The sequence below is a fragment of the Scomber japonicus genome, chromosome 3, assembly GCF_027409825.1.
Source record: "Scomber japonicus isolate fScoJap1 chromosome 3, fScoJap1.pri, whole genome shotgun sequence".
Taxonomy (NCBI): Eukaryota; Metazoa; Chordata; class Actinopteri; order Scombriformes; family Scombridae; genus Scomber; species Scomber japonicus.
Window position 1 is genome coordinate 30,127,303 of NC_070580.1, and position 14,465 is coordinate 30,141,767.

Consider the following 14,465-nt stretch of genomic DNA (forward strand, 5'->3'; position numbering starts at 1 on the left):
TTGCCTCATCTTATTACCTTCAAAAAAAAACACCAGCCTGGAAACTCGTGAAATCAGAAACCCTTAAAAGAAAAAAGCATGGTTAGACGAGGAGGTGTGTTGGTTGTCATGGCGGCCGTACCTGCGTCTGGATGCGGTTCAAACCTCTGAACCAGAGGATCTGGCCTCTCCTCAGCTCCATCTCAGCGTGGTCGATCTCATCTGCGTCCTCTGTCAGATCCTCCTCGGGGATCTCCTCTTTCGTGATGCCGTGACCGGCCTCCTTCAGGAACTTCAGGTGGTGGGTCGGGACGGCCGAGATCAGCTGAGTTTGATGGAAAAAGATGATGGATTTTTAAAAAGATATTCCACATGAAGATCAGTTTACTGGTCACCAATAGTTCAACTCAGCCTGTGGAAACTGTTGTGTAAAGTCTCTCGTGGCTCTGGAGGAGAAAATAACCTTGATGATGTCAGAGTGATGTCATCAGGGTTATGTCAGCTTGGACGGAGAGCGTGAGTAATAAACTGAATAAACTGAAGCGGCGGAGTTAACCAGGCAGGGAGAGTGACACCATATATCTCAAGTTACATTATGAGAAAAGTTTTTAGAGTTCAACTCATAATAAAAACTAAGAGTCTGAATATTCTAACTTCTGCTGCACAGATTTTCATCTCCACCAGATTCATGGAGTCTGAGACTGTTGTTGTTCACTGAAGTACCGTTAAGAGCCATGATAACCAAAATCACTCAGTCTCTCCTGGAGTTTAAGTTGTTTTTTAAGGGTTTAATGACTTGTTGCCTAATTAAACATATATATATATATATTTAAATAGTTCAAGTTCAAAGCTCAAAGTACTTTATTTGTCATTGTTACAAGAATGAGACATGACAGCATCTCTAGAAAATACGCAATAAAAGTTAAGCAATTTGCCAAACTAAATAAATACATAAATGAATAGACGGCACCATACAGGACTCAAATCTAGAGAGCTTGGAGCCGCTGCGTCCGTGCTCGCCGCCATCTTCACCTCTTGTTTGTGTTTTTAAATAGAACATGTTATCTTATTTTCATCGACTTATGATATAATACTTTATTTAATTATTGGTCATTTTTTCCATAACACTAAATTCTTTGTTAACAAGCAGTAATGCCCGTTAGCTACACATACAAATATGTAACTTGATTATTTCTGTATGTAAACGCTGTACAATGTACTTTATTTAACTCCTATTATTACTTTCTTATATTGTATTATAAATTAAATGGATCTCTGATGAACTGAATTTATTATATACAATATTCTGTTATCTTATTATACTGTTGTTCAATTAAAAACAAGAGAGACACACTGATACTCCTGCTTCAGCTGCACATCAGTTTCTTACACTTCTGTCGTCATCTCTCTCTCTCTTTCTCTGTCTGTCTGACTCTCTCTCTGTCTCTCTCTCTCTCTCTCTCTGTCTCCCTCTCTCTCACTCTCCCTCTCTCTCTGTCTCCATTAAAACAAACAGTATTTTACCTTTAAGCACAGACCTCACATGTCTGTCTGTTTCTGTCAGCATCTTTCTGTCTCTCTGTTCTCTGTCTCTGCCCGACAACTGAACCCACCAGACTTCTTACGACTCAACTTTTTTGATATATAAAAATGCTTTCTAAGCCTGTGCGTGTGTGTGTGTGTGTGTGCATGTATGTATGTGCGCGTGTGTGTACATATCATCCACACAGGGACCGACACGCTGGGTTTGTTTTCCCCCTTGTGCTCGTGAACAGGAGTCGCACTGCTTTCATGTACTGAGCTCATTACCATGGCGATGGTCGTGATGGCAACGCTGCAGCAGAGCAGAGTGTGACAGGCAACAGTTTGCTGCTACAAACCTCACGCATCCACCTCTTCATCATCCTCTTCCCCCGTATACATGTTGTTTATTGATTCCTCATGCTCGGCTTTGAGGCTGTGTGTGTTTACTGAGCCTAAAAAAACACCTGTAGTTCTGGTTCTGGTCTCACCTGTCCCCACAGCAGCTCTCCCACACCGATGAACACGCACCACAGCCACTGGTCGATTGTCAGAGCTGTGCAGGAGAACGGCTTCCCTCCGAACTGAACGATGATGATCTGAAGAGGAAAAGAAACATTGGAGATGTGTGAGCTGTGAGAATGAATGAATAATGAAACGATATATTTGTGATCTGATTTTAAAGATTTATGTGTTCAGTAGGAGGCAAAAAGCTCCAGGCTGAGAGTCTAAGACAGGGTAAGCAAGTCAGACAGTATTGAGAAACTGATTAAAAACATTATTGGTTTTGTTTTTTCATTGTGTTTGTTGACAGTAATAAAAATATAGAATATTTCCAGCTTTATCCTTTAAGCCTCGATCTTACAAAGCACTTTTTTATCAGCCTGGAGCGGCTTCTTACAATTTTTTTTTTTTTATCAGAGTGAATCTCTTAGCTGGCTGCTTTTACGTTGCTGAGCACCTCGTGTTTTGGCAGGAGCAGCTTGAACCCCTCAAGTTAAAAGAAACTTCCAACTCAGAGCGGAAAATCATTATTTGCACTTTTCCTCCCATTTTCTAGTCATTTGAGAGATGAACCTTTAGTGGAGGTTGCATCGTTAACTATTACCTTTATAAAAACCTCGTCTTTGTTGTGTGATACAGTGTCTCAGCTCTTAATGTTCAATAAAAATACAGAGTTTTAAAAAGTTTAACTTCACCCTACACCCTGTTTTTGGAATGGAAATCTAAAGTTTACTGTCATTTCTATTTTGCTATGTTCCACTGCCTATGTATTTTACTTTGTTATTTTCACATATTTGAATAAATAAATAAACTTAGACTAAACTAAAACAAGATGTTAGCAGAGGAAGTCTTTATTTCAGGTGAGGTGTTCCTATAATCCCTGAGAATAGAATCCCAGTATAAACTCTGAAACTTTTTCAAAGTTTATACTGGATGGGATATGAGGGTAATTATTTAATTTAATCATTTTTATATTCTTATTTTAATCTATGCTTTTGTATCTTTCTATAAAAGAGGGCCATGATGGAAAAGGTTTAGGAATCAATGGATTTGATAATGATGATGGTGATGATGATGATGATGATGATCTTACCTGCAGGATGAAGGTGCCCAGTACGACGCTGCAGAAGATGGGGTTCCTGTAGATGCCCTCGAACACGTTCCTCTCTCCGTGGATCTTCCTGGCGTTGATTTCGTTGAAGAGCTGCATCATGACGAACACGTTGAACACGATGGTGTAATGCTCCGACGGCGGTGAGTGCAGGGGAGCGTTACGACCGCTGTCGATGTCGAAGAAGTTCTCACCTGAGAGTCATTGAAGGAAAAGACATGATGATGAAATAAATCAAGGTTTTGTCAATAACCAAGTTTACTCTTCACATCTGAGGTTTATACTTCATGTTTTTCTTGTCTTAGTCATTTAACTCACCGGCGAAGAGGAGGGTGAAGATGATGACGAGCTGATAGACGGCGTGGCCCAGGATGTTCTTCATCATGGTCCTGGAGATGAGCGGCTTGTTGCGGCCGTACGGTTTACGAAGCAGCAGAGATTCAGTCGGAGGTTCGGTGGCCAGAGCGAGAGACGCCAGAGTGTCCATGATGAGGTTGACCCACAGCATCTGGACGGCCTTCAGAGGGGAATCCTGCAGGAGGGACGAAAATCACGAGTCAGCAAACAAATACTAAGAAAATTCAATTAGCAATGTATAAAATACCACCATGTTGTTCTTCTTCTGTTAAAATATATATATATATATATATATATATCACAGTTGTGATGTTGTGATGTCTGCAGGTCTTTAGACTCCAGCCAGGCAGACACAGAAAGGTTCAAAGACATGTTTTGTTTTTCCTTTTTGACTTTATTGTATTTTTTTGACTTCTGGATCCAGGAGTGTAATTTCCACTGCGGATGGGAGTCATGTGTGTTGGTGGAGGTTGTTGAGGCTGTGTTCAGCCTGAGAGGAAGACCTGCAGACACTGCTCCGAGCTAAAAAAAGAGGATTTCCACCTTCTCTGCTTACTGTTTGGTATAAAATAAATCATTTGGGCACAGGTGGTCGAGTGGTTCAAATCCCGATTGGAGGTCCTTTGCTGCATGTCACCCCCCCCCCCCCCTCTCTCCCATGTTTCCTGTCTGTCTACTACTTAATAAAGGCGTCTATGGCAACAAAATCTTTAAAAAAATAAATCATTTAATCTATATAATTATTAACCTACACTTAATATTACCCCACAAAACTGCTGAATTGAAGATACTTCTGTAACTTTTTGTAGTGAAAATGAAAATGATCAAGTCAGGAAACTAAAGGTGATTATAGAATAGAACAATGCAAATTTCCATATTATATAATCTTCATTATGAAAAGCACAACAAATTTAATAATAGTGTCATTTGCGACACCGATTTAAGTGAAAATCAAAGCAGAGAAATAGCATTTCCACACACCCCTGGGTCCATCCTCTGTTTATACAATAAAGACTTGAGTCAGTTCACGTCTCTTAATGATCTGTGCAACATTTCAGAGGCCGAAACACAAACGGAGCGAAGGATGATCAGTGAGTATAAACACGGCACACAGACCACGGACCTGCTGAGCCCCTGTTATATTTCAGGATTAAGACGGTGACGTGTTGCCATGGTTTCAGGCTGTATCTTAGCCTACTTTGTGTTCTTGGCTCTGTAGACGAGTTAGTTATCTGTCCTGCCAGCTGTGAGCCTTTCAATTAATACACAGCCGCAAGTTACTTTTTTATTGTGTCAGGAGTTCAGTTTCCTGATTAGAGACACATTATGAATTTAAAAGAATGTAACACGGTCGCCTCTCCTCCTCGCAGCATGTTGAGCTGGTCACACTGAAATCACAAATGACTCACTCGGTCTGATCTCTGTGGATATTTGATTTATTTGATTAAAAAGTAGAAATAATGATTAGCTTTTGTGTGCATCCCGATTCAGGTTGAAATCATCTGACAGAAAAGACGGACACGGAATATTTAAACATGATGATGTTTAAAGCTAGAAGTCTGCGGTGGAAATTTTGACTTTCTATGTATGTTAACTGAGTTCATGTTTCTTTAATTACAGCTTATCCTTTAGATTGAAACTTCAAGAGGCATGACGGTCTAATAGTGTAGAAAATGATATAGATTTTGCTGTTGTCGAAGAAAAGCAGAGTCATTTTCTTAGAGTGTTAACATGCGAACGTTTCTTAATTAACAATTAATAAAAAGGGAAGCTGAGACTGATGCGAAATCAAAGACATTAACTAATTCTTATGATGGTGTGCCAGATGAAAAAGTTAAGGGATCACCAAAGATATAATAATTTATTCTGAGAGTGATGTTAAATGTCTAAACCAAACTCAATCTGATAGTTAACATGTCAGTCTGGATTGGTGGACTGACCAAAGCTGCCGTCCTCAGAGCAACACCAACTTTATATCCTATCTATAAATAATTGATTATTTGCAAATAATGTTATTTAGCTTGCGAGGCAGCTGGATTCACAAGATCACAAGATCACAACATCACGAGATCATGCAAGAATCCATCTCGTCAGGCTTAAAGTTATGCACAATCTTTTAATCTCACAGATCCAGCTGCCTTGCAGGGTGAGACAGTGAAAGGCAGTGATTGACAGATGGTTCATCCAATCACATGGTATGTATTTTTTGCCCTTTTCTAAACACTTTCCAAGGACGACTTCTCAGTCTGTGCTGTGTAACAAACCATCTGGAACATCAGGTTAGTTTCTTAAAGCTTAGCTGTGTGTTAACTTGGGAAACAACTTCAGTACATATATATATTATTAGTAAGGAGAAGAAAAAGCTTCAAGTGCCACTATGAAACTGGCAAACAATGTGAAACCTAAACTTTTAAAATTTAATTGTGAACTGTAATTTAATTTGATTTCTGATATGGGTTCAGCTCTAATGAAAATAAAGTGGAAACAGCTTTTTCATGGTCATTTTCATAACAGCAGTTTTTTTCCAAAAGGCCTCTTTTGTATAAAAATATACCATCCATCAAATCACCAGACAGGATGTAACATCTGACTGACTGGAACGCACCAATCCAGAGGACACCATCTCTGATTTCTGGTCACGGTTGTCATGTCTGTCCAGTATCAGTGAATTTAAGCTTGTTTTTTTTCACTAGAGAGATAAATTAAATTAAAGTACAGTCCTACATAATGTGCACAATTGGATTATTTATTTCATTTCAATATTGGCAGCTCTGAACTTCCATAATAACACCACAGACGGCAGATGTGATAGAGACTGGATCCTAAAACTTCTGTGTTGATTTCAGCTTTCACAGCGAATTCATGAGCTAACACTGACCTGTTGTGACCGGTGCGTCTAACCAGCTGTGATGACCACATGAGCAATAAAAACACACATTAACCTAAAAAAAAAATCAGAGCAGGATCCACCAGCGGGGGGCGACGGCCTACCTGTGTGATGCAAGCGCCGGTGAACGCCACGATAACGGCAACCACGTTGACGGTCAGCTGGAACTGCAGGAACTTGGAGATGCTGTCGTAGACGTTCCTACCCCACATGACGGCCTTGACGATGCTGGTGAAGTTGTCGTCGGTCAGGATGATGTCAGACGCCTCCTTTGCCACATCTGTGCCGGCGATTCCCTGACAGGAAGCAGAGAGGGGCGATCAGATCCCAGTTGATGATTTTAGACGTAGACTAACTGGCAGCAGCTGGTGCTAAACCTCCTGTAACATCCTGCCTCTGAGTATTATAAAGCGCTGTGCAGCATTTCGGTGCCTGATAAGCCCTCAAAATCACGGATCTGTTACACACACAGTTCCTGGATCATATTTCATATCTTGCTGATACCTGAAGCAGGACGCCTCCACACCAGTGTAGTATTTTCTGTCTAAATACCCGCTTACTGAACATACAAAACAGCATGACAAGTATGAGGGAGGTGAGAGGGAAATGTGAGCTGCTCAGTGTCAGAGTGAATATAGTTTAAATCTATTGTTGGAAAAAAGAAAAACATCCCAATTCCTCTAGGAGAAAACAACCTGGCGGATGCCCCCCAGTGGTTTGAATTTGACACCCCTGGTTTTAAGGATAATGCAGTTAAAACACATGAAGCTTTGAGAGTATTGTTAATGCTGTGTTAAAAATAAAACAGGATCATTCTGGTGTTAACAGTAATAATAAAGAAGCTGTGAAGTGAGTAGATGTGTCTCTGCAGAGTCAGACACTCCCAGACAGACGGAGGCGGATCACTCTCCATTTCCAGTCAGAACAGGTGATAAATGAACAGTGAACATTTGGATGCAAACTGAAAATATTCCATATGGGACACATTAGAGTTGAAGGTCATTGGTTTAAATCCCCAGACTTTCTCTGTGATGTGTTTAGGAACAGTAACTACTGTCACGGTGCTGTCTGACAGCACAGCAGCTGCTCAGCAGCCTGCAGGACTTTTCAGATGACTTTTCTCCAGTAAAGGTCACAGCAGCACACAGAGGAGTCAGCTGATGTCACTGAGCTCATCCAGACGCTCTGTACAGGAGTCAGTCAAGATGGTTTTAATTCATCATCGGCTATACTATCAGCTGATCGGTGTAACTCTTTGTGCTCTGGTGTCAGCTGGGAGACGTGGCTCACTGTGAATATTTTCTGATCTAATGAACAAATAATGAGCAGCAGCTTATTCATTCGCCTGTGACAGTGAGCAGAGCTGCTTCAGGTTTGTGTCTATTTCAGCTGTGTTTCTGAGGGGAACCATGTGCTGCTGCTGCTGCTGCTGCTGCTGCTGGTTCACAACTGCATTTAACGCTCAGAAGCCACAAACCGCAGGGATACATGAACCATGCTGATGAGACAATCAGAGCCTCAGTTGTGTCACAAAATGTGTGAAACTAAAAAATCTTTTTTATTGACTGTGTCATTCCTGTTGGGATGTTTTGAGTTTTTGGCACTATGGTTCCCATCATGCTTTGGGTGATGTAAACAGGGTGTATAATGTCAGTCGATTAGCCGTGGGATACACAAGAGCTCATGAGAAGTTGTTACAGTCTCTCTCTAATCTCTCCTGTGCTCGATTTATCCTCGTAGAGAGTGACACAATCACACATCAGATCTCAAATCTACTCTGCATTCACAAATATAGCAAAGACTCCAAGTCAGCTTACTGAAACGCTCCTATAACACACTATAAAGTATTATGGGCTATATATCCATAAAGTTATGAATACAAATTTAAATATCTGTCTCAGCTGGTATTCAGTTTTAAAGGGCCATGCCACAAGTTTTAGCTCAACTACAAACAATGTAAATAATGTTTTTAAATGCATGCTGTATAGTTTTAGATGTTCATGTGAATCTGTCTTTGTCTTTTCCACATGGCCACTGGTTGCAGATTCATTTCCATACGTCATAATAATCAAATGGCGAACCCTTGAAACTGGAATTGTTTAATCCATCATTGTGAACTGCGACTTTTCATATCAATTTGCTCTTAAAGTGCTTTTACAAAACCTTCACAAAAATGAATGTAGACATAATGTGCTGGTTCTGTGATGGATTACAAGACTCAAACAAGTTTCATGAGTCTGGAAATTGATTTTCTTATCATCCGGAAATGAAAAGAAAACGAATGGATGCCTGGAATGGAAGAAAAAACACACATATAAACCTAAAAAAAAAAGCACCAGCGTGGCTTGCAAGACCTTTATCTGTGGTGTAAAGTATTTCAAATTGTACTAAACAGGATCAAACATGAGATCAAGATATTGCCACCAATGTATGATTAATTGTGTGTGACCAGACATGATTTACAGTATATAAAAAAAAGACATAAGCCTAAAATATAAGAAAGAAAGAACCAGTCTGCCTGCTGTCTCTGTAGTGGTCTTTGGAGAACAATAAAGGCAGTGATATGGCGGCAGATTGAGAACGATGTGGATGAGCCGAAGCATTCAGGCTCAACATTTATTGATTTATTCTTTCATTTCACAGCTCTCTTAATGAATCTACTGGCATCAAATTCAGGAGTTATTGTGGATGACGTTTAGAGAAAATATCATTTTCATGGCTGCAACAGAAATGTAATTAACTTAAAGGTTTCCATTTTTTTTCATTTTGGTAATGATCCAGAGCAAACTGCACAGCAGATGAGTGAAACAGCGAGCAGATGAAGAACGGAGACGACAGGAAAAGAAAAAAAAAAAAAAAAAAAAAAAGGTGGAAAAATGTTGTTACCATTGCAAAGCCGACATCAGCTTTCTTGAGGGCGGGCCCGTCGTTGGTACCGTCTCCAGTCACTGCCACCACCTGTCGGGTTTCTCCCACCGTGCTGTCAATGATGCCTGATCAACGGAGTGGAACAAACAAACAAGTCTCCGCTTTAAAGGAGTGAATAATTAACATTTAAGAAAAGACACGATGCGCAAATGAATTCTCTCCTTAAATAATGAAAACATGGAAGGGCCATTTCCTTGTAATTGAAGTTCACCTTGAAGATAAACATTATAATTATAAAATATAAATCATACTAATGTGAATCCCTGTAAGAATGAACCCACCTTTAACCAGAGTGTGTTTGTCTGTCGGTGAGGAACGAGCCAGCACACGCAGTTTGGGCCAAACTTTATCCAGACGCTCTTGTTCCACCTAGAAAACATGAACAATAGTTTCATTAAAATCTGCTAAAATATAATCCCTTACTTTACAGTGAACGCTTGAAAGCATAAAACCTTCATAAATGTAAAGATAACCTTCCTGTATGTTGATATTTGTACATTTTTAAGTATTATTTCCCAGTACAGTGGAGAAACTTTCCCTTTTGGACATAAAACAATAATAATCTCATGTGCAGGACAGACTGAGCTCCACATTATATGAGCTCAAAACTGATGACTCACAGCAACCTGCCACGAGCTAAACCTGAAATGAAACGTCTAACATTTGGCAGGTAGCGAGAAACATCTGAAGTTCAATAATAACTTTAAAGTTGTATTTTATAAAGTCAATACTAACTTAACTATGTTCAAAACTACACTAAGGTTCAACTTTGTTTAGTTGAACCTTACCTGTGTAAGATTTAGGGGGATTGCCAGTAGGCAACTTTATATCTGCCAGTAGGCAGATATAAAGTTTTACCTGTTGTATAATCACCTTAAAAAAAGAATTGCTGTGTTTTAATTAACTTAACATGAGTCCTTTATATCTACTTGATAAGGCCTAGAGAGGGAGTTTCTGGTTTATCCTCATTTTCGTGGCCATTGTAGATTTTTCTTCATGCTGGGAAGGGAGTGGAGGTGGATTCATTTGGTTGCAATCTGCAAACTCGCCACTAGATGTCACTAAATTGTACAGACTGGTCCTTTAAAATACTGTTACTGCAGAAATGTGGTATTTTGTACTGTGCTGCATTCAGGTACAACTTCACTTGTGAATAATTAACATTGTTCAAGGTGTTTAATATTGATATTGATCACTTCTATTAATATTAAAATGAGTATGTCTGTATCACACATATAAATATGATCATAGATAATAAAAAAAAGTTTCTGGAAAAGTTACACCTTGAATCAATGCTCCTAAACAGTCATGTGGGTTTTCAAGTGAATGCAGCATAAAATCAGATCATCAAAAAAATGAAGTTAAATCTAAACTCTATGTTGTGATTAACTTGTATCATTCCTGTAATTCCCACATTAAGCTTCTTTTTCCTCTTGTGAATATGGAAGTAGTGGTAGTAGTATTTTGCTCAAATGTTCTATACAAGGACTTGATAAGTCAAACTTAATCAAGGCTTGATTGTTATGAGTTAATTTCCGAGTCAGCATGCGGTCAAAGCTTCACGCAGCTTGTATTTACATAATTAGAGGCTACATACAGTAACGTGCTGTAAAATATGTTTTGTCCCACCTCTCCCTGGTCGTTACGGATCTGCTGGTTGAACTCTTTGCCCTCCAAACACAGGAAGTCTTCCCCGGGCAGCAGGATGCCACACTTTGATGCAATGGCGCGGGCGGTGTTGATGTTGTCTCCAGTCACCATACGCACAGTGATGCCGGCACGCTGGCACTTAGAAATAGCCTCAGGTACCTGGAGGAGTGAGCGGAGAAAAGAAATATTAAGTTTAACACAATATAAAAAGACATTCACCAGCATCTCTTCCTATATCTCTCCATCATTTTAACCCTTATATACTGTTCATATTCTGACTCATAATTAGTCTCGGCACCATTTCACATTCATAAATTCCCCATCAGTCATTAATAAATGTTTGAGTGAGCCTTAATGAATCTGTCAGAGAGCAAACAGAGTGTATTCTATTTATTTAAGGAAAATATAGTCATTCACAATGACTCTTGTATGATCATATAGAATTTGAAGAATATAACATGTTTTAATGGTGATTATTGATTTAATTTTAATGAACAGGTCAATTTTGTATATTTGCATATATAAAAAATGTGTATCAGCTGCACAAAAAAAGAAAAAAAAAAGATGCATTTCATTTCCATTTTTGTAATACTGTGGGTCACATATAAAAATCTGATTAAAAGAAATGTGTATAGGGTGATTTTACAGTTCTCAAATGTAAAAACCCTGAACAGTATGTAAGGGTTAAGATAAATTTGACAAATGGAGCCTAAAGAAGTTCCCTAATTTTTCTAATAAGCAGCTGCTCAAGTGAAACAATGTCTGGGACTAATGGTGACGTGTTTTGGTTGGTGGTAGGTTGGTTTAACATGATGCATGGACCCATTAACTGCATATTTAAGCCCCTTTTGCATGGTTTTGGATGGTGATGGTACTCTGGTGTAAAGCTACATTAAATATGCACAGGTTGTCACCACTAATTGGCAAAGCAAGCAGGGTTATTAGATTGGCTTTACTCTTCATTGATTATATAAAGGCTCTGCTCATTGATGGTGGAATTAGCCTCTTATACATTAAGTATCTGATCAGTGACAGGGCAGATTTCTTGCTGTCAGGTCACAGCTACATACATGTTTGATGCTTGAGAATATGAACAGAATAATTAACTAAAAACTCAAATAAAATACACTGAAGAGTCTGGTATGGATCTCAGGTGGTTTAGAGATCAACGTGGAGCTGCTGACTGACTCCTGCTGCTCTCCGGTTATTTCCATCCTGTCTGTGATCTTTGTGCTCTGACATTAAAGCAGCAGGAAATCAGCATTGAGACTTTCTGGCCTTCATTACAGGCTTCATTTAACATTTCAGGGCATCTGTACTTGACACACGCACGACCAGGACTCACTTCAGTCTTCATGTTAGGGAGATGAAGTTCATTTAGATTAACATAATGTTTCTGGCCTAACGTTTTTCCCTTACAATACAGATATCAAAATCTGATCAGTTCAGTACTTGCAGGACATTTCAAACTAAGCCAAACTCATGTATATGTTATAATGTGATTTTTTTCCTGTTTTCCCAACTGAAAATAAGTAAAATGTCAAAATAGCACTGTCATGGTCACAAAAGCTAAGTTTTACTACACTTTTAACTCAATTAAGAATTAAATCTTACTATCCAGGAACAAAAAACAAGTAGAAATTTTACTGAAATCTGAGTGTTTTTTTAATATCAGCATACGAGCAGAGTCGATGTACGTTTCCTTATAATTCAAATATTAAAATATAACCTGCACGACATATCAGACTAAGCCAAACTCATTTATATATTATAGTTATTTCTATATGTATGTGTTATTTTATATGTTGTTTTTTGAAAATGCGCAAATTTGCAACTTTTCCCAACTGGAAATAGGTAAATTTCAAAATATCACTGTCCTGGTCACAAAAGCAAAGTTTTACTACACTTTTTACTCAATTAAGAATTAAATCTTACTATCCAGGAACAAAAAACAAGTAGAAATTTGTTACGCTGGGGTACGAAGTAGATCTGCTGACACCAGACTGAAATATGAGTGTTTTATTTATGTCAGCATACGAGCAGAGACGATGTCGTACTGCAGGTAACAGCAGCTTCCCGGTGAGCTGTGGACTCTTACTGCAGTTTATCAAAGAAAAACAAACAGCTACTTTTGTCACTTTTCATGTGAGCAGCCGAGCGTAACACCTGAATCACTTCCAGCGGAGGTCGTCTGAAAATGTTCACGGTTATCCCCATTTGTAACAATTCATGCAGGTGAGGCTACAAAAGACACAAAATCGCTGGAGAGAGAGAGATCAAGGATGGATGGAGCACAGGAGGAGGCTTTGACTTCCTGTGTGGACATTCAGAGCAGGTAGAAACACTTTGGCTGCCTCTCTCTTTTGTCTTCATTGTTTCCTTGTTTGCTTCACTTGTGTCTTTTTTCCGTGGCGCCTCAGTGGCTTCCACGTGTAAAACGAGGGAGAGATGTGAGAAAAGAGATGTGAGGAAAAGAGGGAATCGAGGGAGCGCGTTTGATGTGAAATGAGACGTCCTTTCTTCTGAAGCAACATCTGAAGTGACATCACTTTCTGAATCAGCTGTCAGTCTGCAGGTGTTCACAGATCATTAGCGTATTTTTAGAAAAGTTTCGGTTTTCAGGGCCGAGTGGAAATTATGTAAATATATATATATCTCACTTTGAAAGTAGTTTCTATTTGACGCACTGGGATTTTCAACTTCACGACTGAGCGGAAATGACACTAATAGATAATTAAAATGTATTGAAGTTGAACAGCAACACACTCTCCTCATATTTGCTGTGATGGTGACCATTATTTTATAGTTACTTTATTTATCAGACCCTCAGCAGACACAGATCTGCCATTTTTAACTAGCTGATGAAACCCAAAATCTAAACACTGCATTAATATGTCACCTGAATTGTGTCTGACTCCGTATAAAACGAGTATGGATGCAGACTGACGAGCCACAGTGTCCAGCCACAAACAATAAAAGGGGAGTTAAAAGCCGAAAAAGGCCGGTGTTGTGTTATAGATCCTCGCTGACGTCTCCCCCAGGACTCCTCCTCGCGGCTCGAGGCAGAAATAAACGCATTGAGACATCATTCACGATGACGGGCCAGATCAATCTGCGGGTCACCCGAGGAGCAATGAAACAAGGCAAATAAGAAGCTCCCTTTCACTTGATGCAGTCGGACCACACGTAGTACTAAGACTAGTTTGTTTAAACACACTGGAGCCTTCAGACTCACATTTACACGGCTAATTAGGCAAAACAGACGTGACTTGTATGTTTTGAGCTTGTTTGTTCAGTGTTCATGGCTGGAAAACAAACCTGACTGCTTGGGTTTTTATTATCTTTGTTCAACAGGTTGGTGCTGTCTCTCTTATTGGTGAGTTCTGTTGCACTTAATGAACTCTATCATCGACTCAAGTAAAATGCAATTACAATTTAGACTATTTCAGTCTGTTTGCTGCAGCCTCTGCTCTTCTGCTGCTGTGTGTGTGTGTGTGTGTGTGTGTGTGTGTGTGTGTGTGTGTGTGT

General features: G+C 39.4%; 1 protein-coding gene across 1 annotated transcript in view; it reads right to left on the reverse strand.

The window, feature by feature from the left end:
* LOC128356084 (plasma membrane calcium-transporting ATPase 1-like) overlaps positions 1 to 14,465 on the reverse strand; it is a 104,104-nt gene that overhangs the window by 8,488 nt on the left and 81,151 nt on the right. The window contains exons 13-20 of the mRNA XM_053316520.1: positions 10,917 to 11,096; positions 9,569 to 9,656; positions 9,246 to 9,352; positions 6,464 to 6,655; positions 3,434 to 3,647; positions 3,098 to 3,309; positions 1,992 to 2,099; positions 122 to 304 (exon numbers count right to left, since the gene is read on the reverse strand). Coding sequence (XP_053172495.1) covers positions 122 to 304; positions 1,992 to 2,099; positions 3,098 to 3,309; positions 3,434 to 3,647; positions 6,464 to 6,655; positions 9,246 to 9,352; positions 9,569 to 9,656; positions 10,917 to 11,096 — 1,284 coding nt within the window. The remainder of the gene's footprint in view (positions 1 to 121; positions 305 to 1,991; positions 2,100 to 3,097; positions 3,310 to 3,433; positions 3,648 to 6,463; positions 6,656 to 9,245; positions 9,353 to 9,568; positions 9,657 to 10,916; positions 11,097 to 14,465) is intronic.